The 27,783-nt window shown below is 43.8% G+C and overlaps 1 protein-coding gene across 1 annotated transcript; it reads right to left on the bottom strand.

The window, feature by feature from the left end:
- On the bottom strand, nucleotides 1-27,783 carry mbtps1 (membrane-bound transcription factor peptidase, site 1). Its single transcript, XM_046307217.1, has 22 exons — nucleotides 27,577-27,783; nucleotides 24,753-25,315; nucleotides 14,708-14,968; nucleotides 11,444-11,662; nucleotides 10,057-10,167; nucleotides 9,709-9,935; nucleotides 9,552-9,619; nucleotides 9,299-9,401; nucleotides 8,766-8,917; nucleotides 7,331-7,492; nucleotides 4,681-4,825; nucleotides 4,405-4,593; nucleotides 4,010-4,182; nucleotides 3,719-3,834; nucleotides 3,375-3,531; nucleotides 2,890-3,014; nucleotides 2,664-2,741; nucleotides 2,434-2,574; nucleotides 2,178-2,309; nucleotides 1,920-2,046; nucleotides 1,599-1,729; nucleotides 1-795 (listed from the first exon to the last, which is right to left on the bottom strand). The coding sequence occupies exons 2-22, from the start codon at nucleotides 24,976-24,978 to the stop codon at nucleotides 581-583; spliced, it is 3,258 nt and encodes a 1,085-aa protein (XP_046163173.1). The 5' UTR covers nucleotides 24,979-25,315; nucleotides 27,577-27,783; the 3' UTR covers nucleotides 1-580.

Raw genomic sequence — 27,783 nt, 5'->3', positions numbered from 1 at the left:
CCAAGGCTAACGCTTTTTAATTGATGATATATTTGAAAAAGTTTGCCAAAGCTACTTCAATGACAGTTGGACTTTAACAGAATGCCTCACCAGGGCTCATTATATAAAATATAAAAACAAAGAATTAACAAATTAAGCAACCCATAATCACCTGAACAGAAAGAGAAAAAAGCAAGTTCCAAATAAGTATTTCAAAACATCAGAATTTGTTTTCAATCCAGTTCATCTAATCTGACTTTAAAAGACCTTGAGGAAGATGAAACCAATCAGGGGATGACGCACAGATTCAATAAATACAAAAAGTGGACAGACACGTTTCATTCAAACTCCATTTGGTCAGTGGAATGAAAAGCTCTTGTGAAAAGTAGAGGCGAAAGAGGTGAGGTCCTGTGGGAAACATCCTTGTTTGGCTGCACATTTCAAAGTCAGACAAACACTGCTCATTAACTCAGCCATCTACCAGCCCCAACTCAAAGGCAGAAGCACACATGCAGTCAACACCTCAGTGGACGCTAGTCTTCCAGAGTTCTGGGCCTTGTGTGCTGTGGCCCAATAGTCTGTGGTGGTTGGGAAGGCAGTCTCACACTGTAGGGTTTTTGCCTGTTGGTGCCAGTTGTTGCTGCTGTTGCTGCTGGAGGTACGTTGGACGTTTGACTCTTGGTTTCCGACGTTTGGGCTTGTTCTTGGATTTGGTGAGCTGCACCACAAAGAAGGACAACACAACCATGGCTCCCAGGAAGGCAAACATGGGGATGGTCTGGCCCACTTCCTGGTTGTAGCGGCCTGGCATTATACCTGGGGAGAAAACAGTGTCAGTCACACAGAGGCATCACGCGGTACATGATGATTGTCAAAAATGATTAACAATGACAAGACTGAAAAAATATGCAAACTGTTTGTGTGCATATTTTAGCCCCTGTGCAGTTTTTCATTTGATAAAAAAAGAAAAATCATCACTATGTCTAATAAATCACAGTTTATTTCATGAAAATAACTGCAAATGAATGTGTTATTTTTCTGAGCCTAATTTTTACAATTAAATACATTTACATACACAGACCTGATTGGTGGATAGGATTGTCTGAGCTGTTCCCAACCAGAGGTACTAGGACCCCTGGGGGTACTTGGCCTATCCACAGGAGGTACTTGAGAAGACTCATGAGACTATAGGTCTACTGGTAAAATGCACATGATTGGGTACTTCAGGAGTACTCCGGGCAGCGCAAAATTCCGTTGGAGGTACTGTAACCAAAAAAGGTTGGGAACCACTGGTAGACTGCCTACCCCTCCAAAGTAAAAGGATACATATGCAAATAAAAGACTACTGGTCATTGGTCAGAATAATCAGATCACATTGTGATGTCATGATCCATCCCACCTGAGCAGGCTGAAATTCCATGCATCTTCTTCAAACAGCTCTTACACAAAAAGGGCATAATCATTTTCACAATTTCTAAGTATTACTTCGACCTCAGTGTGAAAAGAAAAAGTATAAAAACAAGAAAAATCACCTTTTTAACTGCACTTCCCCTTTCCCCAAACTGGGTCAGTAAGGTGATTTGGAGTCAGTGATCATTCTGATTGGTATATATTCTTACCTCCAGGGATATCCCAGGCTCCACTCTCCCCAGGGGACAAAGGCCGGACCTGGGGTCTATAGTTTCTGACGTTAGGCAGCACCACTTTGTCCATGTCAATAGATAGCAGCTTCTGGTGCTTCCATAGGTTACTGATAACAAATAGAACCAGGGAGAGTACAAATACATGGTTAAACATTATTGAGGAGATTACCAGTTAAGAAAGAGTGGCATTATTCAACATAATCTCTCCATCTGTTTGATAGAGAATGAGAGGAAAGTCGGGAGAAGGAAATTAACACTACAGGAGTTAGGGACTTTGACAGGTGATTTGGCACACACCTGGGTGCAGTCTCATTGAGTGGCTGTGGCTTGGACCATGACAGGTGAGGGCAGGCAGGGAGTGGGCGGGGCTTTGGGTCTCCCAAGTGAGCTTCTAATACCTTCGAGTAGCGATATAGGTGATTACCTGTGGAAGAGAGGAATAAATGTACTGTATTAGCCATCATAGCAATTTAGTTTTAATTTTTAATTAATTAGGCAAGTCAGTTAAGAACAAATTCTTATTTACAATGACTGAAGGTCTAGTGTTAGCCTTACCCTCCAGTCTCTCTGGCAAGGGACGGTCGGTGCCAGTGGGAGGAGTCACCCTGCTGTTGGAGTGGATGAGGCTGGGAGGAGTCATGCTGTAGGAGGTATACTGCAGAAGAGCATCCAGCAGCCAGAAGCAGTCTATGGGGGGAACACACATCAATGGTCAAAATCAGACACAAACTGATCACAGAAGAGGAGTTTGAACCGTTATTTCAGAAACAGTTTTATAGATAAAAAGGGAAACAGCAGGTGGATTCTCTACCTTTCTGCCTGTGACTGTCATCTATACAGTTTGAGTCTCCATAAAGGGCTATCCGACCTCCCCCTTCAGATGGTGTTTGGTACATTCCCAGTATGGGAACACCCTCCACAACCGCAGTCTCCTGCTTCAAGACCTCCAAACCTGAGAGGGGAGGGGTGGGGGAATAATCAGCAACATCCTCATGGTAACAGCTGCCAGGTGTATTGTGGCAGTGAGTGTGTGTTATATACCTTGATCCTTTAGGGTCTTGGCAATCACAATCCCATCCTCTGGAAACTTTGCAATACTGCACCCTGATGCATAATACACTGAGAGAGAAGAGTTTAAACATTACACTAAATAACATATCATGAAGTAATCCATCTAATCTGATTAATTTCTAGATTTACACAATGTATTTCAAAATGAGTGACACAGCAAGTGAATGAGGGTAAGAGTGTCAGAGGGTGTTCTTACTGTCGTGGTCTGCCATGGTGAAGTCTCCCTCATAGAGCCCATCACTGAAGGCCATCCCCCATACAGAGATCAGGTCATTCAGAGCTGGCACATTGGCGCCCCCTGTGTCTGGCATCCACCATTGCCTGAGGGGAATATTTTATGTGGTTGAAATACTATAACTACAGGGACTGCAGGTTATGAGTCAACCCACGCATCACTAACGCACATTACGTTGCAGAGGGAGGAGCAGAGGGCAGCACGCACTGAGAAGTTTAGGGGGTAAGTTCCTTGCACAAGGAAACATCGACAGTGGGTGGCCGAACCCCAGTGAGATTTGAACCGGCAACCCTCAGATTGCTGGTCCACTTCTCTAATCTCAAGCCTGCCGCCTCCCCCTATAATCACAAGGCATGATGCCCCATCGGTCCATTGATGTTTGAATGAAGAATTTAGATCAGGAGGGGAATATAATAGGAGCTACACAGTGGGGTTGAAATACCTACCTGGTGTTTTCATCATAGAACTTGACTTTCCTCATGACAGAGGTGTTGTACCAGTCACTGAAGACAATGAGAGACAGTCCCTTATCAATGTCTCGCCGCAGCTTGGTTATCTCCTCTGGAAAGTACTCCTCTTCACTGTCCACCATCATGAATGTCCCTAAACACACAGGAGATGTCAGCCGAGACCAGACAGAGAAAAACAATAAGCTATGCATGCAGAGGCACTAGAATTATTGCTGTAAGCAATGACAGAGAAGCCATTTATTCATGTGCTGCTCTCCCATATCCCACTTTAACTTGTTTTTAGATTAGAATCAACTGACAAAGAGCAAAAATACTCTCACCATATTGACTAGCATCAAAGCAGGTGATGGGTGCACCCAGGACCTCCACAAAATAACCCATACTCCTCAGGTGCTGGTACATGTCCCTAAAGTTGGTGTGAATGTGATCTCCATTCCTACAAATGATTCAGACAAAACCAGCATCAAGACACCAATTGCTCTTATGGCACGTTTTAAGAGTTGCACTACAGACGGCAACTTACCCCAAACAGCCAGTACACCTGAAATAGCCAAATCTTCTTTCTTAAAACTAAAATGATACTGAGGTAAATAGTTGTCCGAAGAACTCACCAGTCCAACGGGTCATTTTTCATGCGCAAGTTATCACGAGGGAAGTAGCCAGGCGGATAGCGCAGGTTGTGGTACTGGTCCCACAGAACCCTCTTACTACGAGGAGGAGTGGGGACTATTTTCACCTTGACTGGCAGTTTAACTGTAGAGGTCATCTCCCCACCCACCTCAGACTGAGGAATTAGAAAATAATGAGGGTCAGAACATTGACCTTTGACCCAGGACACATGCTAACTCTAACAGTAGTATCCAAATATAGCTTTTTTTTAAACTGTATGATGCTCTCTGGTTACAAATCTACATAAGAGGATGTCAGTGTGATATTACAGAAATCCCATAAAAACAGTGAAAGGTGAGAAGGTAACTATGTGAAACAGATCCTTGTTGTTACTCACATTATTCCCAGCAGGCGAGGCCACGGTTACCATCACATGACCCTGGGCAATCCCTTCCCATGATGCAGCTTTCTTGGCGACAGAGATGGAGACGGCCAGGTATCCAGCCCAGGGCCAGAGGACTGGCGAATAGGAGACTGCCACATCAATGTGGTCACCATTCTGCGGTAGGTAAGGCTGCCAGATGGGCTGGAGGGCACAAGAAAGAAACAGCATGTCAGATAAATGTATATTCATGTTTTGACATGAGACACAAAGCCTTCTATATAAAAGTACCTTGTCCAAAATCCTGCCAGTCACGCCCATGCCATTGAGGATGGTGACGTTGACAATGGTGGGCATGCCACCGTAGTAGATGGGCTGGGAGCAGTAGGGCCACATGTAGGGGCACTCAGTCAGGTCGATGTAGCTGGGACTGAGACTAAAAACAGAACAGGATCAAATCAACATGAGATCAGGTTAGAGTTCTGATTATTGGACATTGCTAGAACCTTTCAAAGTAAAAAAGAGTGAACATTTAACATTAGATGTGAATTGACTGTAAAGTGAATACTATGTAAATTGAGTGTGTGTTATGATGATGAGCGTGCAGAGTGTGTGTGTTATGATGACGAGTGTGCGTGTTATGATGACAAGCGTGCAGAGTGTGCGTGTTATGATGACGAGCGTGCAGAGTGTGCGTGCTATGATGACGAGCGTGCGTGTTATGATGACGAGCGTGCAGAGTGTGCGTGCTATGATGACGAGTGTGCGTGCTATGATGACGAGCGTGCAGAGTGTGCGTGCTATGATGACGAGCGTGCAGAGTGTGCGTGCTATGATGACGAGCGTGCAGAGTGTGCGTGCTATGATGACGAGCGTGCGTGTTATGATGACGAGCGTGCAGAGTGTGCGTGTAATGATGACGTGCGTGCAGAGTGTGCGTGTAATGATGACGAGCGTGCAGAGTGTGCGTGTTATGATGACGAACGTGCAGAGTGTGCGTGTTATGATGACGAGCGTGCAGAGTGTGCGTGTTATGATGACGAGCGTGCAGAGTGTGCGTGTTATGATGACGAGCGTGCAGAGTGTGCGTGTAATGATGACGAGCGTGCAGAGTGTGCGTGTAATGATGACGAGCGTGCAGAGTGTGCGTGTTATGATGACGAGCGTGCAGAGTGTGCGTGTTATGATGACGAGCGTGCAGAGTGTGCGTGTTATGATGACGAGCGTGCAGAGTGTGCGTGTTATGATGACGAGCGTGCAGAGTGTGAGTGTTATGATGACGAGCGTGCAGAGTGTGCGTGTTATGATGTCGAGCGTGCAGAGTGTGCGTGTTATGATGTCGAGCGTGCAGAGTGTGCGTGTTATGATGACGAGCGTGCAGAGTGTGCGTGTTATGATGACGAGCGTGCAGAGTGTGCGTGTTATGATGACGAGCGTGCAGAGTGTGCGTGTTATGATGACGAGCGTGCAGAGTGTGCGTGTTATGATGACGGCGTGCAGATGTGCGTGTTATGATGTCGAGCGTGCAGAGTGTGCGTGTTATGATGTCGAGCGTGCAGAGTGTGCGTGTTATGATGTCGAGCGTGCAGAGTGCGTGTTATGATGTCGAGCGTGCAGAGTGCGCGTGTTATGATGTCGAGCGTGCAGAGTGTGCGTGTTATGATGACGAGCGTGCAGAGTGTGCGTGTTATGATGACGAGCGTGCAGAGTGTGCGTGTTATGGTGACGAGCGTGCAGAGTGTGCGTGCTATGATGACGAGCGTGCAGAGTGTGCGTGCTATGATGACGAGCGTGCAGAGTGTGCGTGCTATGATGACGAGCGTGCGTGTTATGATGACGAGCGTGCAGAGTGTGCGTGTAATGATGACGAGCGTGCAGAGTGTGCGTGTTATGATGACGAACGTGCAGAGTGTGCGTGTTATGATGACGAGCGTGCAGAGTGTGCGTGTTATGATGACGAGCGTGCAGAGTGTGCGTGTTATGATGACGAGCGTGCAGAGTGTGCGTGTTATGATGACGAGCGTGCAGAGTGTGCGTGTTATGATGTCGAGCGTGCAGAGTGTGCGTGTTATGATGTCGAGCGTGCAGAGTGTGCGTGTTATGATGTCGAGCGTGCAGAGTGTGCGTGTTATGATGACGAGCGTGCAGAGTGTGCGTGTTATGATGTCGAGCGTGCAGAGTGTGCGTGTTATGGTGACGAGCGTGCAGAGTGTGCGTGTTATGATGACGAGCGTGCAGAGTGTGCGTGTAATGATGTCGAGCGTGCAGAGTGTGCGTGTTATGATGACGAGCGTGCAGAGTGTGCGTGTTATGGTGACGAGCGTGCAGAGTGTGCGTGTTATGGTGACGAGCGTGCAGAGTGTGCGTGTTATGGTGACGAGCGTGCAGAGTGTGCGTGTTATGATGTCGAGCGTGCAGAGTGTGCGTGTTATGATGACGAGCGTGCAGAGTGTGCGTGTTATGATGACGAGCGTGCAGAGTGTGCGTGTTATGATGACGAGCGTGCAGAGTGTGCGTGTTATGATGACGAGCGTGCAGAGTGTGCGTGTTATGATGACGAGCGTGCAGAGTGTGCGTGTTATGATGACGAGCGTGCAGAGTGTGCGTGTTATGATGACGAGCGTGCAGAGTGTGCGTGTTATGATGTCGGCGTGCAGAGTGTGCGTGTTATGATGACGAGCGTGCAGAGTGTGCGTGTTATGGTGACGAGCGTGCAGAGTGTGCGTGTTATGATGACGAGCGTGCAGAGTGTGCGTGTTATGATGATGAGCGTAAAGAGTGTGCGTGCTATGATGACGAGCGTGCAGAGTGTGCGTGTTATGATGATGAGCGTGCAGAGTGTGCGTGTTATGATGACGAGCGTGCAGAGTGTGCGTGTTATGATGACGAGCGTGCAGAGTGTGCGTGTTATGATGATGAGCGTAAAGAGTGTGTGTAATACCTGGCCTGGGGTTTGTAGCTGTTGAGGATCTGGTAGGCTCTGATGAGGTCTAGTTTTCCGTGGCCCTGTTCAAACATGTTGACTCCAGGGAGCCTCCGTGCTGAGGCGATCAGAGCCTGCTTCATACTGGCTGGGTTCACCAGCTCTCTGTTCAACACCGTGCTGTAGGAGGGACACAGCTGGGTTAACAACTATTACATTAGCTTTACATTATGTTTCAATGAAGATAGGGCATATGAAGCAAGAGCGGCCATCTGACTCAACAGCTTGCTATGAGAAAGAGAGGGATGATGATGTTTTAGAGAGAGATGGAGATAGGTGTAATAAACCAATTTGTAAGAGACGTGAGAAGTCTGGATTAAACTCTGTCTGGATCTTAAGAGAGACCTACATAAAAAGTGTAGAGAGAAAGTGAAAGTGTGTCAGCTCCTTTCCTGGAGGGAAAGTAGATTGATTCTGTTAAATGTCTGTGTCCTTGTTGTTTTGAAGTGAAGGATATCTATTGACGCTTCATTTATCCCAGAGTCCACGGGAAACACAACAGCATCAGACCACTTATACACAGACAGTACAGTCTGGCCGTTAAACTGTAACTGCATATCGAACCTGAAGACTGTTGCAATTTATCAGCCCTTCCGGACTCTTAGTCTGTCACTAACACTGCAAATTAGGTTTTCATGGTCTCTTAGAGAAATGCTGCTGAGTAAGGTCTATTTCAGAAACTGCAGAACTAGACCACCTTATCAATTGGATGCTTTAATGCTACTGGGCTGAAGCTAGCTGATGTTTGAACACAGAAAATGTATGAAGACCCATTGAGATATGTACATCTTAATGGTAATTATTGTTCAACATAACATGACAGTAAACTGCTGGCAGACTACAGAAGAATGTTCACCCTTTGGCCAGGTCTCAGCATTTCACTTAAAGTAATAATGGCTTCAGTATGGCCTGCAACAGCCAATCCTTAAGACAGCAAATTACTTTGAGAGTTCCATACCTGAGGCAGACCGTATCAGGTGTGCAATTTATGGGGTGATGTTATTCTGCTCCCAGATAAAAAGCAGAAACTCTCTCACAAAGATGGCTGAGATTAAGACCATGAAAAACATCTGGAACAACAGTGTTATCTCCAGTGAGTGCGTGTGCGTGCTTGTGTAGGAGGTGAGATAAGACCATATGATAGGGCGAGGCCAGGGGAAAAGGGAGGTGTAGACAGCCAGGAAGGGTGGTGGAGTTAGAGCAAGCAACAACACCGTTTTCTCAAAGTTACACATTCGCTGGTTATGTAAACATTGCACCTCCACAGCCATCCTGGGAACTGTGTCCTTTGCTCCTTCCATTTCAAAAGCCATATGGCTTAGGTGACTGATGGAATATATATATTTTTAACAACGCTGATGCAGCTGTAAGGGTAGTCGTTGAAATGACTTACCTCACCAGTAGGGTCACAGCTCCTGCCACCACAGGTGACGCTACACTAGTCCCTGAGAGAGAGCGACAGCCCTCCTTCATCCCTGAGCCCCTCACCCCAGAGCCATAGGTCACGATGTCAGGCTTCACTCTGCCATACCCCCCAGGCAGCTCCTAAAACACAAGACAGAATCATGTTGAATAAAGAGTGGGAGAGAGGCAGTATAGGAGAAAGAGTGACAGAGGAGAACATGGGACAAATCCTACAATGTTTGCATTCCTCATTTACAGTATATATCCCACAAAATGCAGACTATGAAGTGCCACATGCTTCAAGGTCTGAGCACAGAGCACATTGAACTCCTCCAGCTCAGTGTTTTTCTATGGCAAAGACGGGGGCTGCAGATCACAGGGTTAGATGTCTAGTCTGGGACTGATAACAGGAAGGCTGGGGAACAGAGTTCAGTTTACACTGACTGGGAAAGGTAAGAATACACTGAGATAAGACATGTGAGAAGGTACTCAGGGTTATGCTGTGGGTTGAGGGAGACGTACCCAAGTGGTCATCCCCCGGGAGGAGAACCTGGCAATGTTGTCCTCAAAATCAATCCCACCGACCCCAATCACATCCATCTGATCCGCTGGGTTGTTGAGGGTGCTAGGATACACAGGGATAAAGTATCATCAGTAAAAACTCTTTGATTACATATATTTGGTTCATAATAGCTCTTCAAACTAATCAGTATCTTGCACCAATCAATACTACGTCCTCTAGGCCGTCACCTCTCCTCCCAAGGTCAGAACATACCCATAAAGTGGCCCATCGTTCCCAATGGCAGAGACCATGATAACCCTGTTAGCAGTCAGCTCCCAAACCTGGCACACACAAACACACATTTTGATCAATTCAGAGTGGGAAACACGTTAACGGCGTCAGACAGCTTCGGGCATCTTCTTTTAATCACCTTATCAACAAAGGGGTGGTCCATGAAGTCTGGACCGCCGATGCTGAGGTTTAAGACATCAATCTTCTTCAGAATGGCATAGTTAAAGGCATCCAAGAACCAAGAGGTGTATGACACCTGATTGTTGGTGAATACTCTGAAGATGTGAAGCTCAGAGTCTGGGGCAAAGCCCTGACACTCTCTCATGCTGGCAATGACCCCTGCTACAAAGGTACCATGACCCAGCCCTGCAGAGAGAAAAAGATACCAAATGTAGTGTAATGTAGCACAAATAGACATCCACTCCTCCTCAAAAGCAAATCCCATCACTAAGCACTACCAGAAATCTTGACCAGAGCATTATCTTACCATCATCAAGTGTCTTTTCATTGGTCCAGTTGGTTCTCTCCTTCACATTCTTAAAATGTGGATGTTTCTCACTGAGTCCTGTGTCAAAAACGGCCACCTTCACCCCAGAACCTACACACAAAGAATATAGATATTTAGAAACATGCAGGCTACAGTAGACATGTTAGTGTAAACCCAGAAACACACAACTGAAACGTGTCTTCTGCACTTAACCCAACCCTTCTGAATCAGAGAAGTGCGGGAGGCTGCCATAAATCGACATCCACGTCTTTGGCGCCCAGGGAACAGTGGGCAACCTCCTTCCAGACCCATATCAAACATCTCCAATCGAAAATCAAATCAAGAGTCGGCTTTCTATTCCGCAACAAAGCCTCCTTCACTCACGCTGCCAAGCTTACCCTAGTAAAACTGACTATCCTACCGATCCTCGACTTCGGCGATGTCATCTACAAAATCGCTCAAAACACTCTACTCAGCAAACTGGATGCAGTTTATCACAGTGCCATCCGTTTTGTCACTAAAGCACCTTATACTACCCACCACTGCGACTTGTATGCTCTAGTCGGCTGGCCCTCGCTACATATTCGTCGCCAGACCCACTGGCTCCAGGTCATCTACAAGGCCATGCTAGGTAAAGCTACGCCTTATCTCAGTTCACTGGTCACGATGGCAACACCCATCCGTAGCACGCGCTCCAGCAGGTGTATCTCACTGATCATCCCTAAAGCCAACACCTCATTCGGCCGTCTTTCGTTCCAGTACTCTGCTGCCTGTGACTGGAACGAATTGCAAAAATCTCTGAAGTTGGAGACTTTTATCTCCCTCACCAACTTCAGCTATCTGAGCAGCTAACCGATCGCTGCAGCTGTACATAATCTATTGGTAAATAGCCCACCCATTTTCACCTACCTCATCCCCACAGTTTTTATTTATTTACTTTTCTGCTCTTTTGCACACCAATATCTCTACCTGTACATGATCATTTATCACTCCAGTGTTAATCTGCAATATTGTAATTATTCCCCTACCTCCTCATGCCTTTTGCACACATTGTATATAGACTCCCCTTTTTTTCTACTGTGTTATTGACTTGTTAATTGTTTACTCCATGTGTAACTCTGTGTTGTCTGTTCACACTGCTATGCTTTATCTTGGCCAGGTCGCAGTTGCAAATGAGAACTTGTTCTCAACTAGCCTACCTGGTTAAATAAAGGTGGGAAAAAAAAAAAAAAAAAAGCCTTGCTCAGAGGCAGAACAACAGATTTTTACCTTGTCAGCTCGGGGATTCGATCCAGCAACCTTTCGCTCTAACCACTAGGCTACCTGCAGCCTACAAGTGTTTATACACTAATAGACAACCAGATAAACACACAGTGTCTGTCCTCACCGGTGTATCCCATCTGCCAGAGGACATCTGCCTGCAATATCTGGGCCACGTGTCGGGGGATGGCCCTCAGAAGCCTCCGGCTGGAGTGGCGGCCCGTGGCGTGCCAGAAGCCGAAGGCCAGCGACAGGCTGGTCCGGCGCAGCGGACGGGACGACTGCCACGACTGCCACTTCTGGGTCCAGCGGGTGTCGTTGTTGCAGGTTGCCCCAGGATCCGGCACTGAAAAGAAGGGATGACAAGAGAGGAATACATCAAGAACAAGATCTTTAAAAAACACAATCAATGAAAAGCCCAGGAGCGCAAAACAAACATTCAGTTATACATTGGTGTGTGCACAATATTGAGAGAGATGGATAGCTCCCAATGTGATGTGGAATATCTTGATCCTGTATGCAGTGAAGCAATCTGCTGTTTTCATTTCAAATCAAAGATCTACAGAATACGCCAAACCGTGATTTCTGACTGAATCTGGATGATGATTAGCTACTGTACTGAGTTTATCATGCAGAATACATGAGGTTGTTGAACATGATTGGGTTCAAAAGCAGATAGCTCACTCAACAGCGACCAGACCACTACAATAATCAGAGTCAAGAGAGGGGTGATGGTGGTGGGGTGATGGTGGTGGGCAATTAACAAGCACCGCTGATCTAATCATGTGAAATGGCCATACGGCAGTAACAGTTAGTCCTCTTCTCACTGGCAACTGCTCAGTGACACTGACAGAGCTGCTGATGGCTCCTCTATGAAGTCTAATTACACTGAAAAAAATTAACAACATGCAACAATTCATAAGGATTTCAGTCAATTGAAATAAATAAATTAGGGCCTAATCTATGTATTTCACATGTCTGGGAATACAGATAAGCATCAGTTGGTCACAGACACCTTAAAAAAAAAATCTAGGGGTGTGGACCAGAAAACTAGTCAGTATCTGGTGTGACCACCATTTGCCTCAGAGTTGATCAGGCTGTTGATTGTGGCCTGTGGAATGTTGCCCCACTTCAATGACTGTGCGAAGTTGGTGGATATTGGCGGAGCATCCCCTAACATGCACAATGGGTGACATGTCTGGTGAGTATGCAGGCCATGGAAGAACTGGGAATTTTTCAGCTTCCAGGAATTGTGTATAGATCCTTGCAACATTGGGCTGTGCGTTATTATGCCGAAACATGAAGTGATGGCGGCGGATGAATGGCACGACAATGGGACTCAGGATCTCATCATGGTATCTCTGTGCATTCAAATTGCCATTGATAAAATGCAATGGTGTTCCTTGTCTGTAGCTTATGCCTGCCCATACCATAACCCCACCATGGGGCACTCTGTTCACAACGTTCTTCAGTTGTGCAAACCCATATTTTAATCAGCTGTCTGGGTGGATGGTCTCAGACCTGATGTGGAGGTCCTGTCCTGGCGTGGTTACACGTGGTCTGCAGCTGTGAGCCCAGTTGGACGTACAGCCAAATTCACTAAAACAACATTGGAGGTGGCTTATGGTAGATAATTTAACATTCAATTCTCTGGCAACAGCTCTGGTGGACATTCCTGCAGTCAGCATGCCAATTGTACACTCCCTCAAAACTTGAGACATCTGTGGCAGTGTTATGTGACAACACAGCACAATTTAGTGGCCTTTTATTGTCCCAGGACAAGATGTACCTGTGTAACAATCGCACTGTTGAATAAGCTTCTTTATATGACACCTGTCAGGTGGATGGATTGTCTTATAGCAGAGGAAAAATGCTCACTAGCAGGGATGCAAATTTGTGCACAAAATAAGAGAAAGTTTTTTGTGCGTATGTAAAATGTCTGGGATCTTTTAATTCAGCTCATGAAACCAACACCTTACATGTTGCATTTATATTTTTGATCAGTGTACATTAAACTCCGCGATTCTCCTACAGTCACTCCAATAGTGATGGCCAATCATATTTATTACCACCTTCAAATGAAGCCGGGCAGTCAAGCTGTAAAATTCAGATAATTTTAAGTTAGTTCATTTCCAATACCCCAAATCAATTAGATAATGTTTAAATTGGTGGCAGTGAGTGGTACTATTGGTTTGTAGTGCAGCATGGTCATTATGGTGGTGAGTGGGAACTGAACTAGGCTGTATCACAACCAGACGTGATTCGGAGTCCCATAGGGCGGCGCACAATTGGCCCAGCGTCGTCCTGGTTTGGCCGGTGTAGGCCGTATGTTTTAAATAAAAATGTGTTCTTAACCGACTTGCCTAGTTAAATAAAAAATACTCTGGGGTGGAGGGGGGGCTCCAAAGTGCCCAGACATAGCACTCTTTCATCCTAGGAGAGAGACTTCTACCAACCCGCAGGCACAAACAGAGCTCTCCATTCTGCCAGCCCCCCACCAGTCTGGAGCTGCCCTACTGCTGGTTAGTACTCAGGGGGTATGTGTTGCAAGATATATGATCCCTACTAAACGTCTAACGCGTCCAAACAACACAGAAGAACAGAGAACTGAAACGGCCTGGAGCACTACAAAGACACACTGACCAAACTACAGCTATTGTGTAGCGGGGATAAAATATTCACCTCATTTACCTCTGACAAAGCAGTCAGTGTGTGGGGTTCAGTTTGGTGAGCAGACGTGTGTGAGATCAAACAGTTTCATGAAACAGTTTCAATCGAGGGACAATAAGATGGTGAGTCTACAAGGGGGAGAGAATGGGGGGAGTGGTCAAACGTGACTGAAAGGCAGCGAAACGATATGACACACGCGTATGGGGGATATGGGGATGGTCCAGAGACGGGTTAGCTGACAACGTCACAAAAATGATATGCACACTTCCAAAGGGCAGAAGGCCGTGTGTTATGGTTCTGAATGGCCTGATAGCTAGCAACAATAACAAGAAACTGCCATGTGGTGAATAATAAGTGGCTCGTTTCAGCTCATTTGATCCATGTCTTGTTTTGAGGTGTTTTGACTGATGTCACATGCTAATAAGGCAAAAATTTGCTAGCTGGCTAACCAACGTCTAATGATGTATTTGAGAGACAAGTGCTTATTGCGTAACTTTATTTATGTTTTCAATAAACATCGGAGGCAAAATATAGTTTACAATCTAAGCCAGTCCTGTCTGTTTTGCCCCATAGTTGCGCATGAGTCGGGTTTGTTTCTAAACACCCAACCCATCTAGAAGACAAAAGCATAAAATATGTGGATCAGTTAAAACAAGAAAAGCAGGGCTGAGCAAAACATGTGTAAATATTTGACTATAAAGAGGCAAAGCCAGAGACTCACAGTCGGGTGTATAATTGAGTGTGCGGAACACCTTGCGCTGGGGCGTGACCCTCTTGATGTAAGGGTGGTCCTCCAGGGTGAGCAGGCTGCTGTGAGAGGCTTGGCGAATCTGCACCACCTCAAAGTCACTAGGGAAGTCACTGGCTGGGTTCTTCCGGGGCACAATCCGCCAGTCCAGGGCCTCGGAGCTTTTCAGAGCACTGCTGATGAAGTGGCTGCGTGCCTTGGCTGTAAAGTAGCCATTAAACGCCACAATGTATTCTGTAGAAAGAGGAGAGAACATGGTAATCGTTAAGTATCTCCATGGCAGTTGCGCTTCCAGCTGTGGGAGATTCCATGTCAACAGATTTATGTGGCATTGCCATTTGGGGAAAGAGAGAAAGGTAAAACTAGGCTACCCTGGGGCGGCAGGGTAGTCTAGTGGTTAGAGCATTGGACTAGTAACCAAAAGGTTGCAAGTTCAAATCCCCAAGCTGACAAGGTACAAAATCTGTCGTTCTGCCCCTGAACAGGCAGTTAACCCACTGTTCCTAGGCCTAGTAAAATAAAGGTTAAAAAAAAAAGGGAAAAAAATGGAATAACTCCATGGGTAATCCCTGAGATTTTTGTACATTGCAGTCACAATAATATTCTTGTCTCTAGAATGAGCAACGTTGATGGCGGCGGGGGCCAAAAATCTCTGCTCACCAGTGGCTCACAGGGCTGTGTACCTACACATGCAGTCAGGGCCTGCCCAAGCCTTTTGGGCCCCCCGTAGAGAAAATGTTGCCTTTTTAAAACAAGTTTAACACAATTGTACAACTTTTGCCATAGGGCGGCGAGAAGATTGACATTTTTTTTTACAACTAATTTCTTACAATTCTACACATTTTGCCATTACTTATGCCATATTAATATGATATCGGCGTGAGATAGACTTAAGGCGTCAGCATGCTTCAGATTGGCTGGCACCTAGCCGAAGTCAGCTAGCTGAACCGAACGAGTGTGCTCGCATACTCCCTTTACACTAGAAACAGCATTGGCCACTGACATTTGATTTTGTAAATAAAATAACATTTAAAATCAGCCCACCCCAAAAAAGCTGTCCTGTTCTTTTCCTGACTATTCCTAAATGTTTATATTTTACACTGCTCATGTTAGAATTTTTTCAATCAAAAGTATTTAGAGTCTTTAGCGGTTGTTTCACACCTACTCCAAACTTAACCCGCCAAGACTATGCGCTTTAGGATGTTGGTACCCAGCCAGGCGCTAATGTGTCCCTCTCTGACAAATGGTTGAAAATTGTATTTAAATTGGGCCTAACTGAATGATAAGGAGGGTGAAGAGGTTAACTCAATTTAGAAAGACAGTGTAATGATGAGTTTGTGTTATGCCTATCTATCAGCGTTGCCCTTGTTCATTTGACTGTGCGCTTTAGAGGTTGATAGCATTCTTTTTTATGTTTTACTATGTAAAAAGAAGCTGTTACAGGACTGTTCTATTTACTGTAACTCTTACTAATGGAATGTATTGTAATGGAAAAACAAACATGCTGTGTTGCAAAAGGCCTTCAGAATAATGCAAAACATATCCTTGACTCTATCCAAGTTGATGAGCGGGAAACAAATGATGCCAGTCAGCCTGCACAGCCGGCCCATCGAGACTACACCAAAACTCATCTCACACATACACAGCCGGCCCATCGAGACTACACCAAAACTCATCTCACACATACACAGCCGGCCCATCGAGACTACACCAAAACTCATCTCACACATACACAGCCGGCCCATCGAGACTACACCAAAACTCATCTCACACATACACAGCCGGCCCATCGAGACTACACCAAAACTCATCTCACACATACACAGCCGGCCCATCGAGACTACACCAAAACTCATCTCACACATACACAGCCGGCCCATCGAGACTACACCAAAACTCATCTCACACATACACAGCCGGCCCATCGAGACTACACCAAAACTCATCTCACACATACACAGCCGGCCCATCGAGACTACACCAAAACTCATCTCACACATACACAGCCGGCCCATCGAGACTACACCAAAACTCATCTCACACATACACAGCCGGCCCATCGAGACTACACCAAAACTCATCTCACACATACACAGCCGGCCCATCGAGACTACACCAAAACTCATCTCACACATACACAGCCGGCCCATCGAGACTACACCAAAACTCATCTCACACATACACAGCCGGCCCATCGAGACTACACCAAAACTCATCTCACACATACACAGCCGGCCCATCGAGACTACACCAAAACTCATCTCACACATACACAGCCGGCCCATCGAGACTACACCAAAACTCATCTCACACATACACAGCCGGCCCATCGAGACTACACTGAAACTCATCTCACACATACAAGTTAGCCTATAGAGAAGAATAAATTGACAATCTGTTGAGTGACAATATTAGTTCTTAAATTGTACATGAAGAGATGGGCACGCGCACCTTGTAATTTACAGATGCAGGGAAAGGATCATCACTTTATCAAATCCTCCTTCAGTCACATGCAGGTAAAATTGAGATTTATATACAGGTCTCAGAAAGAGTATATTGTGCAATTTTTTACGCCTACCTTTGTCAAATAACTGAATTCAAGAGGTGCAGCTCTATTTCCAAGTTTGACTTTTTCCAATAATATCCGTGCTGTCAATTCAGCACATGACCACTCGTGCAGCAGCATTGCTCTAGCTACTTAGCAAAAACTAGTAACATAATTAAAATATGCTATTTATTTATACAATTCATCCTTTACAATTGTTCATGCACTGGTGCCTTTGTTTAGGAATACAGAATAATTTCACCTATGCACCTGGCTGATCATATCTTTTTCTACTTTGTCAAAAGAAGCTGTAACTGGACTTTAATTACTAAATCAAACCCACAAATAAAGTTGATCAAATGACTTACACTGTAATGTTTTTATTGTAAGGGGAATAAAAATAGGCTATAGGCTTGTTTTTCTAGGACTTCGTAGAATTATACAAAACCAAACCTTGACTATTGAAACAAATAACTATTGTTATTTATACATGTATATGTGTAATTATACATGATTAATATGTAATTAATCTTTTATAATAGTTCATGCACTATTTATCAAGCATTGATTTGCTAGATTAGATTTGCTTAGATTTGCTACACCTTGCAGGTTGATATGCATGTGATGGATATGCAGGTACGTTCTCTAGTGGGTACTTATAGGCTGAAAGGCCAGGCGGTTCTAGAGTCAAAAGACCTTCGCTTGAAACACGAGAAAAAAAAGTGGCAATACTACCATTTGTCAATTGAGACGCCATAGCCAGCATACACTTCCTCAAAATGGTCAGAATTCATCTAAGATAACTCAAGAAATCTGTCATTAATTTTGACGTTTTTTGCAGAGGAGATCTTAGTGGCACAATTTTACAAAAACAAGTCATCTCTCGTTGAATGACAGACTTTATTGAAGAATCCCTACTGTTAACCAATCACTGACAAAGGGGCGTAGACTTTGGCTCCAAACTTCAGGGTGCCTCCAGAAAAACGAACAAAAACGTCAAAATGTTGTCATAATATATGCACAAACTCTTCTGGCTGGGAAGCATGCAGACACCTTTACAAAATCAATGGGGGCACCCCAATCCGTAATTCAACAATAATTATTAAAAGGTTAGATAGCTGGCTACACTAACTGACCAATCCAAAAATGTTTAGCTGACACGGGCTAATTAAGTGACCATCAGTGAATGACATGAGAGAAACTGCTGATGCACATCCAAATTTCAAAATTTCATCTTGTGTATTCTACAGTAACCGACTTGAGTCCCCTCCCCAAAAAAACTGTATTTTGGGGAGGGTTTGGAAATTGATCCGCGGGCCGCCTGTTGCCCATCAATGCTCTAGTTTTGTTTTTAAACTCCCAGTGACCCTTCAACTCTGCACCTCTCTCCGATAACAAGAAAACAGTGCTGCATTGTAATACCAGTTCCTCTGCCATCTTCAATGCAATAGAGATACAACTTTTCTACAAAGCCCTGTAAATTCTGACTGACAAACAATTTTAATAACAATTAACTAGACCATGAAGTTCTTTGGAATTATCACAAAACACTGAGCAGAAGCAAATAACAAAAATCAGAGAAATAAAAGCAAATAAGAACAGTCTTGGTTGACAAAAAGTACCACATGAGGGAGGAGGATGTGTTCCCTGTAACGCAGTGTTGAGATTTCCTGAAATGATGACAAGCTCAGTCCGAGGCTGCTGTGACGCCGCCCCCAGACCATAACGGACCCCTCCACCTCCATATCGATCCCACTCCAAAGTACAGGCCTCAGTGTAATGCGCATTCCTTCGACAATAAACGTGAATCGGACCATCACCCCTGGTGAGACAAAACTGCAACTCGTCAGTAAATAGCAAATTTTGCCAGTCCTGTCTGGTCCAGCGACCGGTGGGTTTGTGCCCATAGGCAACGTTGTTGCCGGTGATGTCTGGTGAGGATCTGCCTTACAACAGGCCCACAAGCCCTCAGTCCAGCCTCTCTCAGCCTATTGCGGACAGTCTGAGCACTGATGGAGGGGTTGTGCGTTCCTGGTGTAACTCGGGCAGTTGCTGCCATCCTGTACCTGTCCCACAGCCACTGCGAGGACAATCAGCTGTCCGTCCTGTCTCCCTTAGGCGTCTCACAATACGGACATTGTTTGCCCTAGCCACATCTGCAGTCCGCATGCCTCCTTGCAGCATGCCTAAGGCACTTTCACGCAGATGAGCAGGGAGCCTGGGCATCTTTCTTTTGGGGATTTTCAGAGTCCGTAGAAAGGCCTCTTTGGGTTCCTAATTTTTCATAACTGTAACCTTAATTGCCTACAGTCTAAGCGGTAAGTGTCTTAACGACCGTTCCACAGGTGCATGTTCATTAATTGTTTACGGTTCATTGAACAAGCATGCGAAACAGTGTTTAAACCCTTTACAACAAAGATCTGTGAAGTTATTTGGATGAAATGTCCTGAAAAAGGGAAGTTTATTTTTTGCTGAGTTTAGTTACCAAAAAAGTGTTAATTCAAAATATATTTTATATTTGAGATTCTTCAAAGTAGCCACCCTTTACCTTGATGACAGCTTTGCACACTCTTGGCATTCACACAACCTGCTTCACCTGGTATGCTTTTCCAACAGTCTTGAAGGAGTTCCCACATATGCTGAGACCTTGTTGGCTACTTGGTGGCTACGTGGTCCTTCTGTAGCTCAGTTGGTAGAGCATGGCGCTTGTAACGCCAGGGTAGTGGGTTCGATCCCTGGGACCACCCATACGTAGAATGTATGCACACATGACTGTAAGTCGCTTTGGATAAAAGCGTCTGCTAAATGGCATATATTATTATTATTATTATTATATTATTATTATTACTTTTCCTTCATTCTGCAGTCCAACTCATCCCAAACCATCTCAATTGGGTTGAGGTAGGGTGATTGGGGAGGCCAGGTCATCTGATGCAGCACTCCATCTCTCTCCTTCTTGATCAAATAGCCCTTATACACCCTGATGGTGTGTTGGGTCATTGTCCTGTTGAGAAATAAATGATAGTCCCACTAAGCCCAAACCAGATGGGATGGTGTATCACTACAGAATGCTGTGGTAGCCATGCTGGTTAAGTGTTCCTTGAAATCTAAATAAAAATCACAGACAGTGTCACCAGCAAAGCACCCCTACATCTCGTCCTCCATGCTTCACGGTGGGAATCACACATGCGGAGACCATCCGCTCACATTCTCTGCATCTCACAAAGACAGTGGTTGGAACCAAAAATCTCAAAATTGGACTCATCAGACCATAGGAAAGATTTCCACCATTCCAATGTCTATTGCTTGTGTTTCTTGGCCCAAGCAAATCTCTTCTTATTTGTGTCCTTTATTGGTGGTTTCTTTGCAGAAATTATCTGATTCACAGAGTCTCCTCTGAATAGTTGATGTTGAGATGTGTCTGTTACTTGAAATCTGAAGCATTTATTTGGGCTGCAATTTCTGAGGCTGGGAACTCTTAATGAACTTACCTCTGCAGCAGCAGTAACTCTGGGTCTTCCTTTCCTGTGGCAGTCCTCATAAGAGCCGGTTTCATCATAGCAATCGATGGTTTTTGTGACCGCACTTCAAGAAACTTTCAAAGTTCTTGAATTTTTTCAGATTGACTGACCTTCATGTCTTAATGTAATGATGGACTGTCATTTCTCTTTGCTTATTTGAGCTGTTCTTGCCATAATATGGACTTGGTATTTTGGCAAATAGGGCCATCTTCTGTTTACCACCACAACTGACTAGCTCTAACGCATTAATAAGGAGGAAATACATTCCACATTTAGAACATTGTTTCAGGCTTCTACTGTGAATGGGGGCTGAATGAGGGGAATGAGTGAGAGGTCTGCCAGCAGCCACGAGCTCGTGACATGCGGTCATCTGAAAGTTACCTCGCGTTCCATTGCTTTTCTACAGACAAAGGAATTCTCCAGTTGGGGCATTATTGAAGATTTATGTTAAAAACATCCTAAAGATTGATTCCATACTTCGTTTGATATGTTTCTACGACCAGTAATATAACTTTTTGGACTTTTCGTCCGATCTGTCCGCTGGAGTTGCACGCGCGTTTGGATTTGTTTACCAAACGCCCTAACAAAAGGAGGTATATGGACATAAACGATGAACTTTATCGAACAAATCAAACATTTATTGTGGAACTAGGATTCCTGGGAGTGCATTCTGATGAAGATCAATGGTAAGTGAATATTTATAAATGCTATTTCTGACTAATTTTAACTCCACAACATGGCGGATATTTATTTTGGCTGGTTTGGGCTCTGAGTGCCGTACTCAGATTATTGCATGGTATGCTTTTTCCGTAAAGTTTTTGAAATCTGACACAGCGGTTGCATTAAGAAGTTTATCTAAAGTTCTATGTATAATAGTTGTATCTATTATCAATGTTTATTATGAGTATTTCTGTAAATTGATGTGTCTGCATGTTTTGGAACAACTGAACATAACACGCCAATGTAAAATAAGATTTTTGGATATAAATATTAGAGGTCGACCGATTATGATTTTTCAACGCCGATACCAACGCCGATTATTGGGAGGACCAAAAAATAGCCGATACCAATTAATCTGCCGATTTTAAAAATTAAAAATGTATTTGTAATAATGACAATTACAACAATACTGAAAGAACACTTAATTTAACTCAATATAATACATAAATAAAAATCTATTTAGCCTCAAATAAATAATGAAACATGTTCAATTTGGTTTAAATAATGCAAAAACAAAGTGTTGGAGAAGTAAAAGTGCAATATGTGCCATGTAAAAAAGCTAACGTTTGAGTTCCTTGCTCAGAACATGAGAACATATGAAAGTTGGTGGTTCCTTTTAACATGAGACTTCAATATTCCAAGGTAAGAGGTTTTAGGTTGTAGTTATTATAGTATTTATAGGACTATTTCTCTCTATACCATTTGCATTTCATATACCTTTGACTACTGGATGTTCTTATAGGTACTTTAGTATTGCCAGTGTAATAGTATAGCTTCCGTCCCTCTCCTCGCACCTACCTGGGCTCGAACCAGGAACACATCGACAACAGCCACACTCAAAGCAGTGTTACCCATCGCTCCACAAAAGCCGCGGACCTTGCAGAGCAAGGGGAATAGCGCGCACCCCGCTAGCCATTTCACATCGGTTACACCAGCCATTAGGCTGATAGGCTTGAAGTCATAAACAGTGCTGTGCTTGCGAAGAGCTGCTGGCAAAACGCACAAAACTGCTGTTTGAATGAATGCTTACGAGCCTGCAGCTGCCTACCATCGCTCAGTCAGACTGCTCTATCAAATCATAGACTTAATTATAACATAACACACAGAAATACGAGCCTTATACCCTGACTCTGCGTGCAATGAATGCAAGAAAAGTGACAATTTCACCTGGTTAATATTGCCAGCTAACCTAGATTTCTTTTAGCTAAATATGCAGGTTTAAAAATATATACATCTGTGTATTGATTTTAAGAAAGGCATTGGTGTTTATGGTTAGGTACAGCCGTGCAACGATTGTGTTTTTTTCGCAAATGCGCTTTTGTTAATTCATCCCCCAGCGTTTCATCAATTATATGCAACGCAGGACACGCTAGATAAACTAGTAATATCCCAATTTGTAAGTCGCTCTGGATAAGAGCGTCTGCTAAATGACTTAAATGTAAATATCAACCATGTGTAGTAGTGATTATGATTGATTGTTTTTTATAAGAGAAGTTTAATGCTAGCTAGCAACTTACCCTGGCTTCTACTGCATTCGCGTAACAGGCAGGCTCCTCGTGGAGTGCAATGAGAGGCAGGTGGTTAGAGCGTTGGATGAGTTAACCGTAGAGTTGCAAGATTGAACCGTAGAGTTGCAAGATTGAATCCCAGAGCTGACAAGGTAAAAATCTGTCGTTCTGCCCCTGAACGAGGCAGTTAACCCACCGTTCCTAGGCAGTCATTGAAAATAAGAATGTGTTCTTAACTGACTTGCCTAGTTAAATAAAAGGTGTATAGAAAATAATAATAAGCGTCAAAAATACCGATTTCCGATTGTTATGAAAACTTGAAATCCGATTAAAATCGGTCAAACTCTAATAAATATGCACTTTATCGAACAAAACATACATGTATTGTGTAACATGAAGTCCTATGAGTGTCATCTGATGAAGATCAAAGGATAGTGATTCATTTTTATCTATATTCCTGCTTTTTGTGACTCCTCTCTTTGGCTGGATAAATGGCTGTGTTTTTCTGTTACTTGGTGGTGACCTAACAATCGTTTGTGGAGCTTTCGCTGTAAAGCCTTTTTGAAATCAGACACTATGGCTGGATTAATGAGAATTGTATCTTTAAAATGATGCCTAATAATTCTATGTTTGAGAAATTTGATTTATGAGATTTCTGTTGTTAGAATTTGCCACCCTGCAATTTCACTGACTGTTGTCGAGGGGTTCCGCTAGCGGAACGGGGTTTCACAGGTTACGGCAGACCTGTTCATTGAAATGCTTTCCAGGTGACTACCTCATGAAGCTGGTTCAGGGAATGCCAAGAGTGTGCAAAGCTGTCATCAAGGCAAAGTGTGGCTACTTTGAAGAATCTTAAATATAAAATAAACTTTCTTGGTTACTACATGATTCATAGTTTTGATGTCTACGTTATTATTCTACAATGTAGAAAATCGTTAAAAAAAATAAAGAAAACCATGCAATGCGTAGGTGTGTCCACACTTTTGACTGGTACTGTATGTGTTGGCACAGCAGACAAACACAAAACAATTCCTTATTGACTCTGCACAAGGTCCTTCAAATAATCTTGACCCCTTAGCCCCACCACTCTGTCATGATGACCTCTCGCCCTATTTTACAATGCACGGCTCTCACTGGGTCACTAGGAATTCGTAAAAAGTGCTGTAGCACAAAGGACACATTCAGCCGCAGGCCAATATTAAGGGAACAATAACTATCACGTTATATTCTGGCATGGCGTTTTGTCAGCCTTGTCCACAGCAGGGCTGAAAAGACAAGCATCCAGACAGACTACTCTGACTGGACCTTTAAGAGGAAGGAGGGGAAAAGGGGTGGTTGTGTACTCTCTGGGACAACAGCCATTGAATACCCCAACACTGTTTGCCTGCCAAGCCTGGCATCTCCAGCCAGGTAGAGTAGTGTAGAAAAGCTTGACTGTGATCATCCTGCAAAGGCTCACATTGTGTTGTTGGTCTGTGGTCAATGGGTGGTAATTCATTAAACACAAACACCATAAAAGAGAAAAAAATACACTTGACTTGCATGTCATAAATGGCAATAATCTTAAACAAATCATGTGTGACCTGAAAATCTCTCAAACATACTGTGGCTGACAGAGGAAATATGCATCCATCAGTCTCTTTCAATTATTGTTTACACTTTCACAATGCTTTAAATGTGTTCTAGTAAAATCTTGAGAAATACAAATAGACAACAGCACTTACCATGTTCAACTACTTTGGTGGAGAATTCCAGCTTCACAGTGAGACTTGAGCAGTTGGAACTGTGATTCCCATCAGGGTTGGGAGATGAAGTGGAGGTGGATGCGGTCCCATCTCCTCCCTCTGTCCCCACTAGAGGCAACCTGCCACATAGCAGGGCCACTAGTAGCGAGAAACATATACGCACCAAGGTCATGGTCCAAGCAGTTCTTTTCTGTTCACCACCCATCAGAAATAGTCTTTATCCCTCCAAGCCCAGAGCAGGCTTCCTAGCAGCTAGGGGCAATTGTTTAACATATGACAAGACAAAAATAATGCTGATATGGCAATCATCCATCAACAGAGCAGTTCGTGCCCAAAGTTCACAGATGTCTTCATTGCACACGGCCTGATCTTTTCATTTCTTTCTGCGTTTCCTCTCCATCTTTGAAGTCCAGCGTGTAGATCAGTCCTTCAGCCAGGCGACTATCAAAGGATACATTTTTACACACTGAGGAGATCCAAAGGCTGATGAGGAAGGTGGGTGTTTGGCCTAGAGTTCCACTGCAGATATTTTCCTCAAATACCTGGAACGAAATGGAAGACACTGTCGTATTAACAGGACATAATTAAATCTAGCCTAATGCACACATACTTCAGCAACTTGATGCTTTCCCTTCCCTAATCAAATCCATCTACTTCAATTCTATGTAGTTTTGGAAGGTAACTAGTGTCTACAATGTAATTTCAGTATTGAGTTACAAGGCAACATAAATTCAGAATGGGTTGGTCAAATGGATTTTAACCGTTTTCACTGCCGTTTTCAGGGAGAGGACCTCCACTCTCGCACAGAGTCTACTATAAATTTGGAGGAATGCCGAAACACGCAAACTCAGCCACAAAGGCTTGGCCCCAAGGGGGAAAATCAGCAATCATTAGGATAGGTCAGGGGCAGCCTTAAAACCCCACCCCATCAATAACAGACCCTGGACAGGTGGGGTATAATATCCATCCGACGGCCTGAGGCATGGACCAGTGGTGTATTCATTCAGCAGATTCTGTTGCAAAACATTTCTTAAAAGGAAACAAGGAACTAAACAAAGAGAGATCTTGCCTGAAAAACTTACCTTGAATTGCATTGAATTCTACATCGGGCAGAAATTAGCATTTGAATCAGGAAAGTTTCCTCTCATGACCTCTACAAGCCTGAATGTTGAATAAGAGTATATTTCACCTCTTGTCCGTGCAGTTGTTCCTTTGGCGGTAGGAATGTGAGACAATATATCCACAGGAAAGTATAATTACATCAACTTTTCAAAACGCATTATAAGCTTGCATTAGAAACCATGTAAACACAAGTATGCATGCATTTATTTTATATTGTGTACATTATTCAACATTCTGGCTTGTAGAGGTCGACCTCTAAAAACCTCATTTCTGACCGATGTAGAATTCTATGCAATTCAATGTCAGGTTTCCACCTGAATTTGTCCCATAGAAACTCTTGTTTTGCTCTGTTTGCTAACATTTGGTTCTTAAATTGAACCTTTATTTAACTAGACAAGTTAGTTTAAGAACAAATTCATATTTACAATGGCGGCCTACCGGGGAATAGTGGGTTAACTGCCTTGTTCAGGGGTAGAACGACAGACTTTTACCTTGTCAGCTCGGGGTTTCGATCCAGCAACCTTTCGGTTACTGGCCCAACGTTTTCCGTAATGAATACACGCCAGTTAGATAGTGGCACTAAGGTAGCCTCTCTTCCAGAAAAATATGGACAGCTCCCTCCCATTGTGCACACCAGATGTGCCTTTCTGAGATCCAAACCACTAGTTCTGACTCCGGCTGGGAACATGGTCTGCGGATGTAAATTAGGGCTGTAAAGTCTGACAGGACCACTTGTGTCAACATAACGTTGACATGAGAAAACGACACCAAACCTCTCTGGACAGCAGATCAACCCCCTCTAACATGGTTACCAAAAATAAATGTATGTGTGTGTGTGTGTAATGTATATATATATATAAACCATATGACTCCGAACTTTACTTAGCAAATGAACCGGGACACCAGTCTTATTTTCAACAACATAACTATGGTGAAGTTGTTCGATAAAAAAAAATTGATTGATGGGCAACTAGTAACGTACAGCTTAGTTGAGCATTTTCCAATGTGATTACATTTTATATACTACCTGTATCGACGTCAATCTTTGATATGCTAGCTAGCTATAACAAGAAGCAGATGTAAATAAAGTGGCAAGTGTGAGTATAACTAACATTAGGCTAGCAAACAATGTGTTGTCTAGTTCAAACGTTTTGGGAGATTTCCTTAATATATTGTCAAGCAACACAGGCTATCTAGCTATATTTTGTTGTTGTTTATTAGCTAACTCTATTAGCATCATCGTTATTTAGCATCATGATAATGGATAGCTGGCTAATAATGGTAGTGTTCAAGTCAGCCCCTCCCCCAAAAAGCTAGCTAGTTAGCTAACAAAGCAACTAGCCGGTTAACGTTAGCTAGCTAAACGCACTCGTTAAAAAAACACGCTGTTGGTAGTGTTAAGCTGTATAGCTAGTCAGATATTGTAGCATGTTGATAAAATACATTCAATTGCCTAGCTTGTTCGCAATTATTAGATTGCTAACTAGCAAGTTGTCTAGCCACAGTAGCCGACAATGTCAACACACCACTGTTTATCTCGTATTGTGAAACGCAGCTAACCTAGCGTTAAAAGACTAGCTATTAACGTTACATTTCAACACATGCGTACGCCAGCCAGTATCCTGCTAGCTTAGATATATATGCCAGATATTTTACCTGGCAGACAGATTTAGCTACTCACCTTTAACGTGGTTGACGCCAGCATGAATAATGCAATTTCATAAAATATTGTATGACGTTTTGTGGTGAGGTAGCTGACTTGGTCTCAAACAAAACCAATAACTTCACGGCCGCAGAACACTAACGTTCAGCTAGCTTGCTAACCATGTTTTTTTCCGCTAAGCTAACCATCGTCATTCTGCAACAACACATCATGGCGTTCGCACAT

This window comes from Oncorhynchus gorbuscha, linkage group LG02 (assembly GCF_021184085.1).
Source record: "Oncorhynchus gorbuscha isolate QuinsamMale2020 ecotype Even-year linkage group LG02, OgorEven_v1.0, whole genome shotgun sequence".
NCBI classification, from domain to species: domain Eukaryota; kingdom Metazoa; phylum Chordata; class Actinopteri; order Salmoniformes; family Salmonidae; genus Oncorhynchus; species Oncorhynchus gorbuscha.
This window is presented reverse-complemented; position numbering and strand designations above follow the sequence as displayed.